Source organism: Melopsittacus undulatus, chromosome Z (genome assembly GCF_012275295.1).
Source record: "Melopsittacus undulatus isolate bMelUnd1 chromosome Z, bMelUnd1.mat.Z, whole genome shotgun sequence".
Classification (NCBI taxonomy): domain Eukaryota; kingdom Metazoa; phylum Chordata; class Aves; order Psittaciformes; family Psittaculidae; genus Melopsittacus; species Melopsittacus undulatus.
Genome location: NC_047557.1, coordinates 404,460 through 426,890, shown reverse-complemented (window position 1 = coordinate 426,890; position 22,431 = coordinate 404,460). Strand labels below are relative to the sequence as shown.

Below are 22,431 nucleotides of genomic sequence, written 5' to 3'. Positions count from 1 at the left end.
TCCCTATGGAATGCCGGCCTTGAACATCATCCCACCCCATCCCATAGACCCCCGTGCGGCATTCCAGAAGCTTGGAAGCAGACCCTTGCAGGAGGACTCCATGGAACCCCCTTTGCCCACAGCATTCCAGTGGCATTCCCATTGGCATCCGAGGTCTCTCCCACCCCGCTCCCAATGGGAAATGAGCATTCCAAGAGGAAATGGATCCTTACGGATGCGAGCGCTTTCCCAAGGGCATCCCCAGTCTGGGAGCTTCCGGCTGCCCCATTCCCTCTGTTGGCTGCAAAACAAGAGGATGGAGGTCAAAAAAGGCAGGAAAAACATTGGGAATTCCCATTCCCGATCCCGTTTTCCATAGGATCCATCTCTATTTGCCGTTCCATCCGGTCCCGCGCGCTCCCGACGGGATAACATCCCTCTATCCTCACATAGGGAAAAGCTTGGGATTTGGGAATGCTTCCCGGTTCCCCCAGCCTATATATCCATAGGATGCGCAAATCCCACTGGGAATGAGGTGGGATAGTGGGATGGAGTCAATGGGCAAGGTGGGGTTGCCCTATCCCTATTGGAATGGCGGAACATGGAATTCCATTCCCATCACATGGATGCTCTTCCTCATTCCCCTTTTCCATCCCAGGATGAGCGTTATTCCCTAAATCCCAACCTATTATGGAATTCCCATCCATTGGAATGCCCATCCATTGGAATTCCCATCCATTGGAATGCCATCCATTGGATCAGGATGCTCATTGAGGGCAATGGGGGCATTGATGGATGCTCTTCCCATCAACCCCATATCATGGAATGACTGGGATGGGATCTCTTGGACTTCCATGGACCATATCCCATTGGAATAATAAATGGGAAGGAGGTGATGATCCCAATGGCTCCATCACTATGTATGGATGCTTCCCAACACATCCCATTCCACTTTGCCTCCATCCCTAAGGAACCTGCCCCATAAGTCCCTATGTTTCCAATGGCTCCATCACCACATCCAGATGGGTTCCCACTACATCCCACCCCACTTTGCCTCCATCCCTAAGGAATGGGGCCCCATAGGGCCCTATGTTCCCAATGGCTCCATCACCATGTATGGATGGGTTCCCACCACATCCCATCCCACTTTGCCTTCATCCCTAAGGAATGGGGCCCCATAAGTCCCTATGTTCCCAATGGCTCCATCACCACATCCCATCCCACTTTGCCTTCATCCCTATGGAATTGTGCCCCATAGCGCACCATAGGGCCCTATGTTCCCAATGGCTCCATCACCACATATGGATGGGTTCCCATCACATCCCATACCACTTTGCCTTCATCCCTAAGGAACGTGGCCCCATAAGTCCCTATGTTCCCAATGGCTCCATCACCACATCCCACCCCACTTGGCCTTCATCCCTATGGAATTGTGCCCCATAGCACCCCATAGGGCCCTATGTTCCCAATGGCTCCATCACCACAACCGGATGGGTTCCCATCACATCCCATCCCACTTTGCCTTCATCCCTATGGAATTGTGCCCCATAAGTCCCTATGTTCCCAATGGCTCCATCACCACATCCCATCCCTCTTTCCCTCCATCCCTATGGAATTGTGCCCCATAGCGCCCCATAGGGACTCACCCATGATGGGGTCGGTGCCGTTGGCCGGGGGGGTGCAGGAGGAGGTGCTGTAGTGTCCACTGGTGCCCCTATGGAAGGTGGACATCGGGGGCAGGCTGGAATTGAGCTCCCCCGAGGAATGGGATGGGAAGCTCTGCATGGAAAGAGGCAGGAATTGAACTGGGATATAGGGATATAGGGATGGAGGTCATGGAATGGGGATAGGGATGGGGGGGGATAAGGGGGTTGGGGGTGATGGGTAATGGTTATGGGGGGATATAGGGGTGATGGAGCAGTATGGAGGTCCATAGGGATGATGGAACATCATGGAGATCCATAAGGATGATGGAACATCATGGAGAACCCTATGGATACTGGACCATCATGGAGGTCCCTATGGATGCTGGACCATCATAATGATCCCTATGGATACTGGACCATCATGGAGATCCCTATAGATGCTGGACCATCATGGAGATCCCTATGGATACTGGACCATCATGGAGACCCCTATGGATACTGGACCATCATGGAGATCCCTATAGATGCTGGACCATCATGGAGATCCCTATGGATAATGGTCCATCATGGAGATCCCTATGGATGCTGGACCATCATGGAGATCCCTATGGATAATGGTCCATCATGGAGATCCCTATGGATGCTGGACCATCATGGAGATCCCTATGGATAATGGTCCATCATGGAGATCCCTATGGATGCTGGACCATCATAATGATCCCTATGGATGCTGGACCATCATGGAGATCCCTATGGATGCTGGACCATCATAATGATCCCTATGGATGCTGGACCATCATGGAGATCCCTATGGATACTGGACTATCATAGAGATCCCTATGGATGCTGGAACATCATGGAGATCCCTATGGATGCTAGACCATCATAGAGATCCCTATGGATGCTGGAACATCATGGAGATCCCTATGGATACTGGACCATCATGGAGATCCCTATGGATACTGGACCATCATGATGATCCCTATGGATGCTGGACCATCATGGAGATCCCTATGGATGGTGGACAATCATAGAGGTCCCTATGGATACTGGACCATCATGGATATCCCTATGGATAATGGTCCATCATGGAGATCCCTATGGATGCTGGACCATCATGGAGATCCCTATGGATGCTGGACCATCATGATGATCCCTATGGATGCTGGACCATCATGGAGATCCCTATGGATAATGGTCCATCATGGAGATCCCTATGGATGCTGGACCATCATGGAGATCCCTATGGATACTGGACCATCATGGAGGTCCCCAATGATGCTGTACCGTTATGGAGATCCCTATGGATACTGGACCATCATGGAGATCCCTATGGATGATTGTCCATCATGGAGATCCCTATGGATACTGGACCATCATGGAGATCCCTATGGATGATTGTCCATCATGGAGATCCCTATGGATACTGGACCATCATGGAGATCCCTATGGATACTGGACCATCATGGAGATCCCTATGGATGCTGGTCCATCATGTAGATCCCTATGGATACTGGTCCATCATGGTGATCCCTATGGATACTGGACCATCATGTTGATCCCTATGGATGCTGGACCATCATGGAGATCCCTATGGATGCTGGACCATCATGGAGATCCCTATGGATCCTGGACCATCATGGAGATCCCTATGGATACTGGACCATCATAGAGATCCCTATGGATGATGGAACATCATGGAGATCCATAAGGATGATGGAACATCATGGAGATCCCTATGGATCCTGGACCATCATGGAGATCCCTATGGATGCTGGACCATCATGGAGATCCCTATGGATGCTGGACCATCATGATGATCCCTATGGATGCTGGACCATCATGGAGATCCCTATAGATGCTGGACCATCATGGAGATCCCTATGGATAATGGTCCATCATGGAGATCCCTATAGATGCTGGACCATCATGGAGATCCCTATGGATAATGGTCCATCATGGAGATCCCTATGGATGCTGGACCATCATAATGATCCCTATGGATGCTGGACCATCATGGAGATCCCTATGGATGCTGGACCATCATAATGATCCCTATGGATGCTGGACCATCATGGAGATCCCTATGGATACTGGAACATCATGGAGATCCCTATGGATACTGGACCATCATGGAGATCCCTATGGATACTGGACCATCATGATGATCCCTATGGATGCTGGACCATCATGGAGATCCCTATGGATGGTGGACAATCATAGAGGTCCCTATGGATACTGGACCATCATGGATATCCCTATGGATAATGGTCCATCATGGAGATCCCTATGGATGCTGGACCATCATGGAGATCCCTATGGATGCTGGACCATCATGATGATCCCTATGGATGCTGGACCATCATGGAGATCCCTATGGATAATGGTCCATCATGGAGATCCCTATGGATGCTGGACCATCATGGAGATCCCTATGGATACTGGACCATCATGGAGGTCCCCAATGATGCTGTACCGTCATGGAGATCCCTATGGATACTGGACCATCATGGAGATCCCTATGGATGATTGTCCATCATGGAGATCCCTATGGATACTGGACTATCATGGAGATCCCTATGGATACTGGACCATCATGGAGATCCCTATGGATGCTGGTCCATCATGTAGATCCCTATGGATACTGGTCCATCATGGTGATCCCTATGGATACTGGACCATCATGTTGATCCCTATGGATGCTGGACCATCATGGAGATCCCTATGGATGCTGGACCATCATGGAGATCCCTATGGATACTGGACCATCATAGAGATCCCTATGGATGATGGAACATCATGGAGATCCATAAGGATGATGGAACATCATGGAGATCCCTATGGATCCTGGACCATCATGGAGATCCCTATGGATGCTGGACCATCATGGAGATCCCTATGGATGCTGGACCATCATGATGATCCCTATGGATGCTGGACCATCATGGAGATCCCTATGGATAATGGTCCATCATGGAGATCCCTATGGATGCTGGACCATCATGGAGATCCCTATGGATACTGGACCATCATGGAGGTCCCCAATGATGCTGTACCGTCATGGAGATCCCTATGGATACTGGACCATCATGGAGATCCCTATGGATGCTGGACCATCATGGATATCCCTATGGATGCTGGACCATCATGGAGATCCCTATGGATACTGGACCATCATGGAGATCCCTATGGATGCTGGACCATCATGGAGATCCCTATGGATGCTGGACCATCATGGATATCCCTATGGATGCTGGACCATCATGATGATCCCTATGGATGCTGGACCATCATGGAGATCCCTATGGATAATGGTCCATCATGGAGATCCCTATGGATGCTGGACCATCATGGAGATCCCTATGGATACTGGACCATCATGGAGGTCCCCAATGATGCTGTACCGTTATGGAGATCCCTATGGATACTGGACCATCATGGAGATCCCTATGGATGATTGTCCATCATGGAGATCCCTATGGATACTGGACCATCATGGAGATCCCTATGGATGATTGTCCATCATGGAGATCCCTATGGATACTGGACCATCATGGAGATCCCTATGGATACTGGACCATCATGGAGATCCCTATGGATGCTGGTCCATCATGTAGATCCCTATGGATACTGGTCCATCATGGTGATCCCTATGGATACTGGACCATCATGTTGATCCCTATGGATGCTGGACCATCATGGAGATCCCTATGGATGCTGGACCATCATGGAGATCCCTATGGATCCTGGACCATCATGGAGATCCCTATGGATACTGGACCATCATAGAGATCCCTATGGATGATGGAACATCATGGAGATCCATAAGGATGATGGAACATCATGGAGATCCCTATGGATCCTGGACCATCATGGAGATCCCTATGGATGCTGGACCATCATGGAGATCCCTATGGATGCTGGACCATCATGATGATCCCTATGGATGCTGGACCATCATGGAGATCCCTATAGATGCTGGACCATCATGGAGATCCCTATGGATAATGGTCCATCATGGAGATCCCTATAGATGCTGGACCATCATGGAGATCCCTATGGATAATGGTCCATCATGGAGATCCCTATGGATGCTGGACCATCATAATGATCCCTATGGATGCTGGACCATCATGGAGATCCCTATGGATGCTGGACCATCATAATGATCCCTATGGATGCTGGACCATCATGGAGATCCCTATGGATACTGGAACATCATGGAGATCCCTATGGATACTGGACCATCATGGAGATCCCTATGGATACTGGACCATCATGATGATCCCTATGGATGCTGGACCATCATGGAGATCCCTATGGATGGTGGACAATCATAGAGGTCCCTATGGATACTGGACCATCATGGATATCCCTATGGATAATGGTCCATCATGGAGATCCCTATGGATGCTGGACCATCATGGAGATCCCTATGGATGCTGGACCATCATGATGATCCCTATGGATGCTGGACCATCATGGAGATCCCTATGGATAATGGTCCATCATGGAGATCCCTATGGATGCTGGACCATCATGGAGATCCCTATGGATACTGGACCATCATGGAGGTCCCCAATGATGCTGTACCGTCATGGAGATCCCTATGGATACTGGACTATCATGGAGATCCCTATGGATGATTGTCCATCATGGAGATCCCTATGGATACTGGACCATCATGGAGATCCCTATGGATGATTGTCCATCATGGAGATCCCTATGGATACTGGACTATCATGGAGATCCCTATGGATACTGGACCATCATGGAGATCCCTATGGATGCTGGTCCATCATGTAGATCCCTATGGATACTGGTCCATCATGGTGATCCCTATGGATACTGGACCATCATGTTGATCCCTATGGATGCTGGACCATCATGGAGATCCCTATGGATGCTGGACCATCATGGAGATCCCTATGGATACTGGACCATCATAGAGATCCCTATGGATGATGGAACATCATGGAGATCCATAAGGATGATGGAACATCATGGAGATCCCTATGGATCCTGGACCATCATGGAGATCCCTATGGATGCTGGACCATCATGGAGATCCCTATGGATGCTGGACCATCATGATGATCCCTATGGATGCTGGACCATCATGGAGATCCCTATGGATAATGGTCCATCATGGAGATCCCTATGGATGCTGGACCATCATGGAGATCCCTATGGATACTGGACCATCATGGAGGTCCCCAATGATGCTGTACCGTCATGGAGATCCCTATGGATACTGGACCATCATGGAGATCCCTATGGATGCTGGACCATCATGGATATCCCTATGGATGCTGGACCATCATGGAGATCCCTATGGATACTGGACCATCATGGAGATCCCTATGGATGCTGGACCATCATGGAGATCCCTATGGATGCTGGACCATCATGGATATCCCTATGGATTCTGGTCCATCATGGAGATCCCTATGGATGCTGGACCATCATGGAGATCCCTATGGATGATTGTCCATCATGGAGATCCCTATGGATACTGGACCATCATGGATATCCCTATGGATAATGGTCCATCATGGTGATCCCTATGGATACTGGACCATCATGGAGATCCCTATGGATGCTGGACCATCATGGTGATCCCTATGGATACTGGACCATCATGGAGATCCCTATGGATACTGGACCATCATGGAGATCCCCAATGATGCTGGACTATCATGATGATCCCTATGGATACTGGTCCATCATGGAGATCCCTATGGATACTGGATCATCATGGAGATCCCTATGGATGCTGGTCCACCATAGAGATCCCTATGGATGCTAAACCATCATAGAGATCCCTATGGATACTGGACCATCACGGATATCCCTATGGATACTGGTCCATCATGATGATCCCTATGGATACTGGACCATCATGATGATCCCTATGGATACTGGACCATCATGGAGATCCCTATGGATGCTGGTCCACCATGTTGATCCCTATGGATCCCACTCCATCCCAGAATTCCCTATGGATGCTCCTCCTTACCAAGCGCTCGTGCGGATGCAGGCTGCAGTAACTGCTGGATTGTGGGAGATGGGAAGAGTTTCCCAGCATTCCCCCATAGCCGGACTGGTTCATCCCACTGGAAGAGCTCCATGGATCACCGCTGTGGTGGCCATCTGCAAAGGAAAAACATGGATTCAATCCATAGGGAATGGGATGGGATCAAGAGGGCATCCAGGACCTCATCCCATTGGGATGCTCCAAGGTTTCGGTCCCGATTTCCATGCGCATCCCATTATCCCAATGGGAATTGCGTCCTTATAGGTAACCTCATCCCATGTAGGAGGTTGTGGTCCCAAAGGTGGGAATTGGAGTAGGGAATGATGTGGGGAAGATGCTATTCCCATTGGATACCGGTTGGGATCGTCTCCATAGGGAAAAGGGGGATTCCCAAATGGATGCAGGGACATCTCCATTGGAAAACTGGGAGGAGGTGGGGAAGACGTCATTCCCATTGGATACCGGTTGGGATCGTATCCATAGGGAAAAGAGGGATTCCGAACTGTTGGCTATGGATGTGGGGACATCCCCATTGGAAAACTGGGAAGAGGTGGGGAAGATGCCATTCCCATTGGATACCGGTTGGAATGGTCTCTATAGGGAAAAGGGGGATTCCCGAATGGATGCGGGGACATCTCCATTGGGAAACTGGGAGGAGGTGTGGAAGACGCCATTCCCATTGGATACCGGTTGGAATGGTCTCCATAGGGAAAAGGGGGATTCCCAAATGGATGTAGGGACATCTCCATTGGAAAACAGGGAGGAGATGCAGAATTCCATGGATAGGGAATAGCCGCGATCCTTTGGGAATGCCATTGGGAATGCCATTGGGAATGCCGTTGGGAATGGGATTCCTTACCTTGCATGAAGAAGGAGCTTGGAAAAGTGCTGGCGCCCGGTTTGGAGGATGGAAAACCGGGAGAATCCCGGTTGTAGTCGGCAGTGCTCGCGGATGGGGCGTAAACCTATGGGAAAAGACATGGATTTAGCTTGGATCCGATGGGAAACAGGGAAAAACGGCCCCTTTGGTCTCCCGGAATGCCAAATCCCATGGGAATTCCGCTCGGGATTGAGCGGCGCTTCCATAGGTTGGGAATGGGGAACAGCAAGAGGTTGGGAAGATCCCAAAGGTTGGAAGAAGGGAAGATCCCAACATTCCGATCCTGGAATATCGAATGCATCCCAACGCATGGAATTCCCAAAGATTGGGGGGAAAACATGGATTATTCCCCAAAATAAGGGGGAATTCCTTCTTTTCCTTAAGGATTTGCAGTGATTCCCTATTCCATAAAGCTCACGACATTCCATGTCCATTTCCCATTGGATCCATGGGAAAGATCCGAGTTTTCCCTTCAGTGCCACCTGAAATCCCAAGGGAATTCCCTAAAAAAAGGTGGATAAATGGAATTCCACATTCCCATAGGATCCCATTCCCTCTTCTCATATCCTACATCCGTTGTTTAATGCCTCCTTTGGGTGATCCCATTAAAAGCTTGGGATCTCCTGCATGGATATGGACCCATTCCCACTTCCCTATGGAAGAGCATCCCGGCTATGCTCCGACATTCCCAAATCATGGATAACGGGCAAGGAAACCCATTGGTTACACAGGGATAATGGAGGTGATGGAAGAGCATCCCCCCATTGGGATACAGGGAGAAAGCGGCTTCTCCATCCACGGCATTCCCATGTTCCCAATGAGATTCCCATAATCCCACCCAAATCCTCCCTTTTCCAATGGGAATATTCCTCATCCCTGTATCCCAGTCTCCTTTATCCGAAGCCCTTTTCCCACTCCGACCAGATTCCCATTGGGAATATCCCACTTGTAGGAGCATCATTGTAGGAGCATCATAGGAGCATATGGAAAGGATGTGATCCCAAATCCCATCCCTAAATCCCTACATCCCTGTCTCCCAGTATCCCAAATCCCATCCCTAAATTCCTACATAGTAATAGGAATAGTAATAGGGATATTAATAGGGATAGTAATAGGGATAGTAATAGGGATATTAATAGGGATAATAATAGGAATATTAATAGAGATATTAATACGGATATTAATAGGGATATTAATAGGGATAGTAATAGGGATATTAATAGGGATAATAATAAGGATATTAATAGGGATAGTAATAGGGATATTAATAGGCATATTAATAGGGATAATAAGAGGGATAATATTAGGGATAGTAATAGGGATAATAATAGGGATATTAATAGGGATAGTAATCGGGATAGTAATAGGGATAATAATAGGGATAATGGAAGCAGGTTGGAAGGGACCTTAAAGCCACAACCCCTGCCATGGGGGGGTAATAATAGGAATGGGAATGGCAATAATACTAATAATAGCATTAATAATAGTACTAATAATAGCACTAATAATAGCATTAATAACAGCATTAATAATAGAATCCAACTGGTTCCGGTTGGAAAAGGCCTTAAAGCTTCCCCACTTCCACCCCCTTCCTATTAGTATTCCCATTATCCCTATTTATCCTGGAATCCTTTGGCCTGGAAGGGATTATCCAGCTCCAAGATGCTGGAATGGGAGGGGGATGCTATTAATAATGGGCATTGGAATGCTAATAGTACTAATAATAGTAATAATAGTGGTAATAATAGTATTAATAATAGCAATAATGACAATAATAGTATTAATAATAGTAATAATAATGGGAATAATAGTAATAATGATCATTGTAATGCTAATAGGATTAATAATAGCATTAATAGTAATGATCATTGTAATGCTAATAGTAATAGTAGCAATAATAGTAATAATAATAGCACTAATTCCCAACTCTTTGGCATTCCCAACCCTTTGGTATTCCCAGTTTTTCTATGGATCAATCACCACCTTCCCAAGAGAAGGATTTAACCCCCCCCAAATCCAATTGGATTTGAAGCTTGAGCCTCTCCACCCCACATTCCCTATGGATTCCTATGGAGAGCCAAGCAGCCCCCAGCCCAAAAGGCTCAATCCCATGGGATCCATAGGGCTTTGCACTTCCAGACCCTTGGAATTGCATTGGGATACAGGATTGGGAATAGCGGATGGGAAAAGGGATAACGCCGCCATAATGATGGGAATAACCCCCATAATAAAGCCTCATCCCAAAAATCCATCTCCATTCGGATCCATGGATTTTGGGAATTGCAGGGAAGTGAGGAGGAATTTTCCTTGGGAAAACGGGAATTTCAAGCCCCTTTTCCCACTTTTTGTTTTCCAAATGACGCCATTTGAAAAACAGGGAATACCATCCCCAAAACATTGGGAATTCCGGGTGGATCTATTGCTCCTGCTGTAGTTTCCCTATGGATTTTCCTATGGCGTTTTCCCTATCCCATTATCCAGGTGGGAAGCTGGAAAAGGTGGATCCAAAAATCCAATGGGATGGAAAAGTAGGGAAATTCCCAGGAAAATCCATATAAACACAGTGAAATTCCGCTCAAATTCATGAAAATTAAGGCAAAATGAAGGAAACACAAAGAAAATTTGGGAAAATTCCAAGAAATTATGGAAAATTCCAAGAAATTCACACAAATCCAAAGAAATTTACTTAAATCCAAAGAAATTTACCTAAATCCCAAGAAATTCACCTAAATCCCAAGAAATTTACCTAAATCCCACAAAATTCACCCAAATCCCAAGAAATTTACCTAAATCCCAAGAAATTTACCTAAATCCCAGGAAATTCACCCAAATCCCAAGAAATTCACCTAAATCCCAAGAAATTTACATAAATCCCAAGAAATTCACCCAAATCAGAAGAAATTTACCTAAATCCCAAGAAATTCACCTAAATCCCACGAAATTCACCCAAATCCCAAGAAATTTACTGAAATCCAAAGAAATTCACCTAAATCCCAAGAAATTTACCTAAATCCCAAGAAATTTACCCAAATCTAAAGAAATTCACCCAAATCCAAAGAAATTTACTTAAATCCCAAGAAATTTACTTAAATCCCAAGAAATTTACTTAAATCCCAAGAAATTTACTTAAATCCAAAGAAATTCACCTAAATCCCAAGAAATTCACCTAAATCCAAGAAAACCGGATTAAATCAAACCAAACCACCTGGAATGGAATGAAATTCACCCAAAATTAAACCAAATGAACCTAAAATTGAAGGAAATACACCCAAAATGGACCCAAATTGGAACCAAATTCACCCAAAATGGAACCAAATTCACCCAAAATGGAACCAAATTCGCCTAAAGCCAACTAAAAAGCAGAAACCACCCAAAATGGACCCAAATTCACTCAAAAGTGACCAAAATTCACCCAAAATGGACCCAAATTCACACAAAATGAACCCAAATTCACCTAAAGCCAACTAAAAATCAGAAAACACAAAAAATGGACCCAAATTCACTAAAAAATGACCATAATTCACCCAAAATGGACCCAAATTCACCCAAAATTGACCAAATTCACTTAAAGCCAACTAAAAAGCAGAAACCACCTAAAATGGACCCAAATTCACCCAAAATGGACCCAAATTCACCTAAAGCCAGCTAAAAAGCAGAAACCACCCAAAATGGACCCAAATTCACCCAAAATGGACCAAGATTCACCCAAAATTGACCAAAATTCACACAAAATGGACGCAAATTTGCCTAAACCCAACTGAAAAGCAGAAAACACCTAAAACTGACCCAAATTCACCCAAAATTGACCCAAATTCACCCAAAATGGACACAAATTCACCCCAAATGGACCCAAATTCACCCCCCAAAATTGGAACAATTCCAGTGAGAATCAAAGCAAATCCAATAAAACCACTTAAAATCCAAGGAATTTCACCCAAAATCCAAAGAAATTCACCAAAATTCCAAAGAAACCTTAATAAAAGCCCAAAATTGAATTAAATTCACCTAAAATGAAATTAAAGGGAATAAAATTCAATAAAACCATTTAAAATCCAAGGAATTTCACCTAAAATCCAAAGAAATTCACTGAAATTCCAAATAAATCCGAATAAAACACCTAAAATTGGAAGAAATTCACTCAAATGGAATTAAAGGGAATCAGATCCAATAAAACCACTTAAAATCCAAGGAATTTCACCTAAAATCCAAAGAAATTCACCTGAAACAAATAATTCCACCTAAATTCAAATTAATTCCACCTAAATTCCAATTCCACCTAAATTCCCAATAATTTCACCTAAATTCCAATTAATTTCACCTAAATTTCAATAATTCCACCTAGATTTCAAATAATTCCACCTAAATTCCAATTAATTTCAGTTAATTTCCAAATAATTCCACCTAAATTCCAATTAATTTCACTTAAATTCCCAATAATTCCTCCTAAATTCCAAATAATTCCACATAAATTCCAAATTCCACCTAAATTTCAAATAATTCCACCTAAATTTCAAATACTTCCACCTAAAGTCCAAATAATTTCACTTAAATTCCAAATAATTCCACCTAAATTCCAATTCCACCTAAATTCCAATTTATTCCACCTAAATTCCAAATAATTCCACCTAAATTCAAATAATTCCACCTAAATTCCAATTAATTTCACTTAAATTCCACATAATTCCAATTTATTCCACCTAAATTCCAAATTCCACCTGAATTCCAAATAATTTCACCTGAATTCCCATTAATTCCACCTAAATTCCAATTTATTCCACCTAAAATCCAAATTCCACCTAAATTTCAAATAATTCCACCCAAATTCCAATTAATTCCACCTAAATATCAAATAATTCCACCCAAATTCCAATTAATTCCATATAAATTCCAAATAATTCCACTAAATCCAAATAATTCCACCTAAATTCCAATCAATTCCACCCGAATTCCAAACAATTTCCCCTGGAAAACAAAAGGAATCCCCTAAATCCCAAATAAAATCCATCCGGATCCAATCCCAGAAATCCCAATCCCCAATCCCACTGAATCCAACGGGAATCCCATCGAGCCCCAAATCCCACTCCCCTATTCCCTTTTCCCATCGGAATTCCGCAACACATGGGCCCTTTTCCATGGAGCTAATGGGAAGCAGATTTCCTGCTGATCCATTGGGAATGGCATCCGGAAGCTTTGGTTAACCCCCCCCCCCTTCGGTATTCCATAAGGAAAAGCGGGATAGGGATGCATAAGGGCCTATGGAGGGATGTATAGATGGATATAGGGGTACCTATAGATGCATTAGAGGAGCTTTAGGGTCCTTGCTATTGTGCTCCCTATACATCCACCTATAGGGCCTTATATAGATGTATAGGCATCACTATATAGATGCCCCTATATAGCTTTTCCTATAGGTAATACCCTATTCTATAGGTCTATAAGTCTATAGGACCATAATATAGGCATCTCTAAGTATATATATGGGTGTAAGGGCATCTAGACCTATAGAAATACACCTATAGAGCCTTATACATATATATATGCCCCTTATATATAGCTTTTCCTATAAGTGATACCCTATTCTATAGATATATAAGTCTATAGTACTATATTATAGGCACCTACGTGCATCTAGAGCTATATACACCTATATAACCTTATATACATATAGAACTACATATAGAACTATATATATAGCTCTGAATATCCACCCTATAGCTATATATTATAGGCATCTATAACCATATATAGCTATATGGCACCTATAAACATCTATAGCTTGCTATATACATAGAACTATATAGCCTTATGGCTATATAGAGCTATATATGCACACACCTATAGCCATATAGAGCTCAAACCCAATGTATAGGGGAGCCTTAAGGTGGCCTATGGGAATGTATAGGGAGCTGTGTGTATCCCTATGGGATATAGGGAATGAGATAGCTTTAGATAGACGTATAGCGAGCTGGATATAGAGTCCTATGTATATCAAGCTCTCTATATGGTTATAGCGAGGCAGTATATATAGGTCTATATACATTATCTAATAGCATATAGGGAGTATATAGGGTCCTATGTACATCAAGCCCTATATACAGTTGTATAGAGGCAGTATACGTAGTCGTATGTACATCAAGCTCGCTATAGGATTATATAGAGACAGTATAGATAGTCCTGTATACCATATACTATCTATATAGTACACTATATATAGTGTATATAGGTGTATATACATGATAGATATGGTATACATAGTGTATGTAGGTATATATACATTATATATATGATATATACAGTGTACACAGGTATACATACATTATGTATATGGTATATATAGCGTTTATAGCTATATATGCATTACATATATGGCATATATAGTAAATATAGCTATATATACATTATGTATATGGTATATACAGCGTACATAGGTATATATACATTGCATATATATGGTATACATAGTGTTTATAGCTATATACACATTATATATATGGTGTATATAGTGTATACAGCTATATATACGTTATGTATATGGTATATACAGTGTACATAGGTATATACATATTATGTACACGTATATATAGTGTATATAGGTATATATACATTGTATATATATGTATATATCGTGTATATAGGTATGTATACATCACATATATATGGTATACATAGTGTTTATAGCTATATACACATTATATATATGGTATGTATAGTGTATATAGCTATATATACATTACATATATAATATACATCGTGTATATAGCCATGTGTACATTATGTATATGGTGTATATAGCCATATATACATTATATATATGGTATACATAGTGTATATAGCCATATATACATTGTATATATGGTGTATATAGTGTATATAGCCATATATAAATTATCTATATGGTGTATATAGTGTATATAGCCATATATACATTATATATATGGTATACATAGTGTATATAGCCATATATACATTGTATATATGGTGTATATAGTGTATATAGCCATATATAAATTATCTATATGGTGTATATAGTGTATATAGCCATATATACATTATATATATGGTATACATAGTGTATATAGCCATATATACATTGTATATGTGGGGTATATAGTGTATATAGCCATATATACATTATCCATACGGTGTATATACTGTATATAGCCATATCTACACGGTACATATAGGCCTATGTACATACAGCTTTACCTACCCCATATAGGCAGCATATAGAGTCCTACAGACACCCCTATTCCCGGTATTCCCAAAGGATCTCGCTCCCCCATTCCCAGCTCCTCGCTCGGCTCCGGGCCTATGCAATGGGAATGGGCTCCAGGAGAACGGGAATATCCATAGGGAGAACGGGAATATCCATAGGGAAAAGGGGGGGGGGGGGATTGAAGCTTTTCAGGATCAGCATTCCGGCTTTTCCCGGTGGGATTTAACATGGATTATAGGAGGAGAACGTGGATTAAATATGGATTTAATCCATGCTATTCCCACTTTCCCCCCCATTCCTAAAGATGGGAATTCCCAAATCCCATCGCATCCGGAATCCGATATCCATTCCCTACCGTGTGCATCCCGAAGAAAAGCCCATTCGCATGGATACGGATCCCGGCTTCGGGAATACCATCCCCAGCATCAAAGCCCTCACGGAGCGACGCCATTCCCGTTATTCCAAGGGCTTTTTGGGATGGAAACCTGGGAATGCCGAGCCTGGCATCCGGTTCCGATGCCTTTCCTGTTATCCCGGGAATGCTGCAATGGAAGCGGGTTTGGGAGCAGCGGGATGCTGCGATCCCGGCTCTTTTCCATGCCTTTTCCCGAGGAAAATTGGGATTTAGGGAATGGTTTGGGGTTTATTTCCCTGCTTTTCCCTTTGTTTTTGTGGATTCTAAACGGGAATTGCGTTGGAATCAAAGGACAAGGGGGGGGGGGGGGGGAAAAGGGAAAAGCGAGGTCGGAATTCCAGCTTTTTCCTAACGGGATCAAATCCCCTTTATTCCTAACGGGATAAAAGGCACCAAAATATCCCTTTTCCCATTAAGGAAAAGGAGGAATTCCGTCTTTTCCCAACGGGAAGCAGCATTCCCACAGCATTCCCGTTTGGCATCCCCCCCATGCAGCCTGGCACGGCCCCAAGAGCCGCACAATGCGGAGCCGGCATCCAGGAATCCGCATGGAAAAGGGTCGGGAATAGTGGGAATTCTGCGTGTATCCCGTTTTCCATAAGGTTGGATGCATCCCGATGGATCCGGGTTAAGGGGCATGGCCGTATCCCACTTTTCCCATCCCATAAAGGGGGGGGATTGGATGTCCTGCGGGAAGCGACGGAGCCGGCTCGGCATTCCCTATGGATTCTCCTTGCAAACAAGCACAAACGGGATTAAACGGGGGGGGAACAATAGGGAAAAGTCCGCTCCCGATCCCACTTTTCCGGCCCGTTTCCCTATTCCAAAGGGGAGGAATGAGGGAAGTGATTCCAAAGGTCGGGAGCGGAAGGAAACTTTTCCGGCTTCCCGACTTCGGGAATGTCGGGACGAGCGTCGGGATGGGGGAAAAGCCCTTAAAATACATGGATCCGAACGGGAAAAGCGCTGGGGAACGGAATTCCTCGTCCTTTTCCCACTTTTCCCGACGGAATTCCCACATTTCCCCCCGTTTCCCATTCCCGACGGCCGCGATCCCGAAGCCGAAGCGATTCCAACGGGGAGCAGCGCTTCCCCCGCCCCGTTCCCTATGGATAAAGCGGGATCGGAGCCCGATCCCATAGGATCGCATGGAACTTGAAGCCGTTCGCTTCCCGTTTTCCCTACGCCGAAATTCCCATTGGAAAAGCGACGGGGGTGGGATAAACCCCATCCAGATGGCGACCAGCCCCGTTCGGCTGCGTTGCTGCCCGAATTCCCATTCTTTTTCCCTGTTTTCCCGTTGTTTTCCAATCGGGAACACGGGGGGATGCGGAGCGCATCCCGTTGCCCACTCCCGATCCCGTTGCCCACTCCCGATCCCGTTTCCCACCGCCGATCCCAAAGTTGGGAAAGCCGCACGGGGAAAACGCTTCAAACCCCCCTTTTTCTCCCGTTTTCCTCCCGTTTTTTCCCGTTTTCTCCCGTTTTCCCCCCGTTTTCTCCCGTTTTTTTCCCCCTTTTCTCCCGTTATTTCCCGTTTTCTCCCCGTTTTCCTGCCGTTTTTTTCCAGTTTTCTCCCGTTTTCCTCCCGTTTCCCCCCGTTTTTTCCCGTTTTCCCCCCGTTTTCCTCCTGTTTTCTCCCGTTTTCCCCCCGTTTCCTCCCGTTTTCTCCCGTTTTCCCCCCGTTTTCCTGCCGTTTTCTCCCGTTTTCTCCCAGTTTCCTCCCATTTTCCCCCATTTTCTCCCCATTTCCCCCCTTTTCCCCCCATTCCCTCCCGTTCCCCCTTCTCCCAACGCTCATCCCAACTTTTTCCCGTCCTCCCGTCGGCATTCCCGGTTACCGCTTTCCCGTTGTAGCAGTACATGGGGATGGGGAACGCGCAGTACATGGCTCCCGACGCCGCTTCCCAACTTTTTTCCGCTCCCGAACTCCTCGATCCCGGTTTTCCAACCCCCCCCCCCCCCCCCCCCCCCCCCCTCCCTTTTCCCATATCCCAACGAGCCCAGATGGCCGGGGCCGGGCGCGCGCGATATGCAAATGAGGGCGAGCCCATTACAACGGGGGGGGGTGCGGGTCGGAGCGGCCGCGCATGCGCATTGCCGCCCCCCTCCTCTCCCCGCTCCCCCCTCCCCTCTCCCAGCCTCGTTCTCGCTCCCCCCCCCTCCCAGCCTCGCTTTCGCTTCCCCCCTCCCTCTTCCCCTCAGCGCCCGGCCGCCATGTTGGCCGCTCCTTATCCGCTCCCCCCCCGACCCCATTCCCGTCCTCCCGACCCCATTCCCGTTCTCCCGACCCCATTCCCATTATCCCAACCCCATTCCCGTTATTCCCCCCCCGTTTCGGGGGTTGTTTGTCGCCTTTAACGTGATTAAAACGCCGTGGCAGGAAGGGAAACGGAGCCAAGACCGTCGCCATCTGCCCGGCCCGGCTGCTGGCGGCCTCCCAGCATTGTGCGCAGCTGCCGCTGGGCCCGACCCCCCCCCCCCCTCCGGTTCCATAGACACACATGGGGGAGGGGGAGGGGGGGAAAGGGGGGGGAGGGGGGGAAGGGGTTAAAGGGGGGTTAAAAGGGGGTTTGGGGGGTTAAAAGGGGGGTTCAGGGGGGTAAAAGGAGTTAAAGGGGGGGTTAAAGGCGTTAAAATGGGGTTAAAAAGGGGTTGGGGGGGGTTAAAGGGGGTTTGAGGGGGTTAAAAGGGGTTTAAGGGGGGTTTAGGGGGGCTAAAAGGGGTTTAAAGGGGTTTTGGGGGGGTTAGGGGGTTAAAGGGGGGGTTAAGGGCGTTAAAGGGGGGTTAAAAGGGGTTCAGAGGGCATAAAAGAGGGGTTAAAGGGGGTTTAGGGGGGTTAAAGGCGTTAAAGGGGGGTTAAAAGAGGTTTGAGGGGGTTAAAAGGGGTTTAAGGGGGTGTTTAGGGGGTTTAAGGGGGCATTTAGGAGGGCTAAAGGGGGTTTGAGGGGGGTAAAGGGGTTTAAGGGGGCGTTTAGGGGGGTTAAAAGGGGTTAAAGGGGGGCTTAAAGGGGATGAAGGGGGTTTGAAGGGGTTAAAGGGGGGTTTTAGGGGGTTAAGGGGGGTTTTAGGGGTATAAGGGGGGTTTAGGGCGGTTTAATGGGGTGTTTATGGGGTCAAAGGGGTTTAAGGGGCATTTAGGGGGGTTTGAGGGGGGTAAAAGGAGTTTTAGGGGGGGTAAAAGAGGGATAAAGGGGGTTTGAGGGGGGTAAAAGGGGTATAAGGGGGGGTTTAGGGGTGTTAAAGGGGGTTTGAAGGGGTTAAAGGGGGGTTAATGGGGAGTTTAGGGGGGTTAAAGCAGTTTAAGGGGGTTTGAGGGGGGTAAAAGGGGTATTAGGGGGGGTTTAGGGGTGTTAAAGGGGGTTTGAAGGGGTTAAAGGGGGGTTAATGGGGAGTTTAGGGGGGTTAAAGCAGTTTAAGGGGGTTTGAGGGGGGTAAAAGGGGGTTAAGGGGCTGTTTAGGGGGTTAAGGGGGTTTAGGGGGTTAAAAGGGGCATTAAAGGGGCGTTAAGAGGGATAAAGGGGGAGATAAGAGGGTTAACGATGGGATAAAGGGGTGGATAAATGGGATAGAGGGATAAGGGGGGGTAAAGGGGTGGAAAAGTGGGATAAGGATGGGAGAATGGGGAATTTGGGGGTTAAATACAGGATAAGGGCAATAAGGAAGGGATATGGGGTGAAAGAGGGATAAGAATGGGATAAAGAGGATATGGGGTGGGATAAAGGGGGATAAGGGCAATAAATTGGGATAATGGGGGGGATAAGGGGAGGAAAAGAGGGATAAGGGGTGGAAAAGAGGGATAAGGGGTGGAAAAGGGGGGGATAGGGGGAAAGAAGAGGGATAAAGAGGGGACAATGGGGGAAAAGTGGGAATAAGGGAGGGATAACGGGATCCAGATGGTAAAAGGGGGAAGTAAAGCAGGGATAAAAGAGGTAAAGGGGAAGGAAGGGTGGGATAAACTGGGAATCGTTCCCAAGTGGAATTCAATGGGTTGCATATGCCTCCGCTTGGATCATCCCGACACCATTCCCGACGGATGGGAATGAGGTTTCACCGACTTCCATGGATTTGGGTGAGGATTCCCAAGGAAAATTCCATGTTTCCTTCCCAATTCCAAGACCATGGAAAGGGCGAAAGCCCCTTGGAAAGATGCTCCCAACTGTACCAGATCCCAATAGATCCGGGAGTGAGGAATAACCATGGATATCATGGAATGCTTTGGGATGGGAAACCTCGCGCCAATGTAAGCTTGGAGTAGGCCAGGCTTAGAGCAAGCTGGGCCCATTGGAGGTCACTTCCAAGCCATCCCATTCCATGATTCCAGGAGTGCCAGATGGGAATAACATGGCTAAACCCAAGGAAAACATGGAATAACATGGCTAGACCCAAGGAGAACATGGAATAACATGGAAAAACATGATTCATCCCAAGGAGAACATGGAATAACATGGCTAAACCCAAGGAGAACATGGAATAACATGGTTAAATCCAAGGAAAACATGGAATAACATGGCTAAACCCAAGGAGAACATGGAATAACATGGCTATTCCCAAAGAGAACATGGAATAACATGGCTAAACCCAAGGAGAACATGGAATACCATGGCTAGACCCAAGAAGAACATGGAATAACATGGGTAAGCCCAAGGAAAACATGGAATAACATGGCTAAGCCCAAGGAGAACATGTCTAAACCCAAGGAAAACATGGAATAACATGGCTAAACCTAAGGAGAACATGGAATAACATGGCTAGACCTAAGGAGAACATGGAATAACATGGCTAAGCCCAAGAAGAACATGGAATAACATGGCTATACCCAAGGAAAACATGGAATAACATGGTTAAACCCAAGAAGAACATGGAATATCATGGCTAAACCCAAGGAGAACATGGAATAACATGGCTAGACCCAAGGAGAACATGGAATAACATGGCTAAACCTAAGGAGAACATGGAATAACATGTCTAGACCCAAGGAGAACATGGAATAACATGGCTAAATCCAAGGATAACATGGAATAACCCAAGGAGAACATGGAATAACCTGGCTAGTCCCAAGGAAAACATGGAATAACATGGCTAGACCTAAGGAAAACATGGCTAATCCCAAGGAAAACATGGAATAACATGGCTAGACCCAAGGAGAACATGGAATAACATGGCTAATCCCATGGGAATAACGCTCGGGAAGCAAGGATCCCCCTCCCCAATGGCCACATCGGAAGGCAACCTCTTTTCCCTTGGGAAGCAGGGAATGAGACGGGAATTCCATGGATTTTAGTGGGAATGCCGCTCTCTTCCCAAGTGATCCCAATGGGATCCCTTTTCCCAACGGAAAGTTGGGAAGAGCCGGGATCTTGGCTTTGCACTTGGAATGCCCTTGTCTAGGGAGGAAATGGCAGCTCCTTCCTCCCATATTCCATGGATTTCACCCTTTATGGGAAGACAAACAGGGATGCGAAGCCGGGAATTGTCCCGGTCGGAATTCCAGAAACAAGGAATCGCATCCCGGCACCGAAGGGGTTAACGGACATATGCTGCCTAATTAGGAGCCGCATTAATGCTTATGAATAGGAAACGGCGCAAGGCAAAGTCAAAGGGATGCGCTTCCCAATTCCATGTTTTGGGAATGGGGAGGGGATGGAATGAAGGGGGAGGGGGGGGGGGGGTAGAATTCCCGATCCCAATATCCATGGATTTGGAAGCTCGCCTTTGGCATGGGCGCAAAGGGCTGGCGCTGGTGCCAAGCGTTGAGCGCGGTCGGGAGGCAATTAGGTATGCATGATTTCATCTGCAACTCATTAATATGCAAATGTATTCATCTGTTAGTTACTAAATTAAAAATGCAAAGCAGCCCTTCTGCCGGCTCGGGCGAAAAGAGCTGGGAAAAGGGAAGTTTTTCGGGAAGAAAGGGGGGGATCCATCGGGAATAACGTTGGGAACCTGTTGCGGGAATGCCGCATCCCAAATATTCCCCCTTTCCCCTCATCCCAATGTTCCCGGGTCGGTATTCCCGGATTTGGGATGAGTGGGTTCTAAGGTCTTTGTGCTAAGCAATCCCTGGTGCCGTTCCCATTGGGAAGAGGGTGGATGGGCACTTCCAGATGTATCCCGCAAGGAAAACATGGAAAACGAGGAGATCCATGGAATGTATCCCAAGAAATGGCTTGGAAAAGTGGGAATTTCCATTCCCAGATGGAAAAGGCTGGGATGGGAATTGCGCCATGTTTTCCTTATGGAAAAGGGTCTTTCCTG

General features: G+C 46.2%; 1 protein-coding gene across 15 annotated transcripts in view; it reads right to left on the bottom strand.

Annotated features, from left to right (window-relative positions):
- The window catches only part of TCF4 (transcription factor 4), a 79,623-nt gene that overhangs the window by 20,833 nt on the left and 36,359 nt on the right, over positions 1-22,431 (bottom strand). For 11 of the 15 annotated variants that reach the window (XM_034072816.1, XM_034072820.1, XM_034072817.1 and 8 more), the window contains exons 9-12: positions 8,522-8,627; positions 7,645-7,778; positions 1,626-1,758; positions 213-280 (exon numbers count right to left, since the gene is read on the bottom strand). In XM_034072816.1, the coding sequence (XP_033928707.1) occupies positions 213-280; positions 1,626-1,758; positions 7,645-7,778; positions 8,522-8,627 (441 nt within the window). Of the gene's footprint in view, positions 1-212; positions 281-1,625; positions 1,759-7,644; positions 7,779-8,521; positions 8,628-18,014; positions 18,111-22,431 lie in introns of those variants that run through there. The other 4 variants (XM_034072827.1, XM_034072829.1, XM_034072828.1 and 1 more) reach the window with 1 other exon arrangement.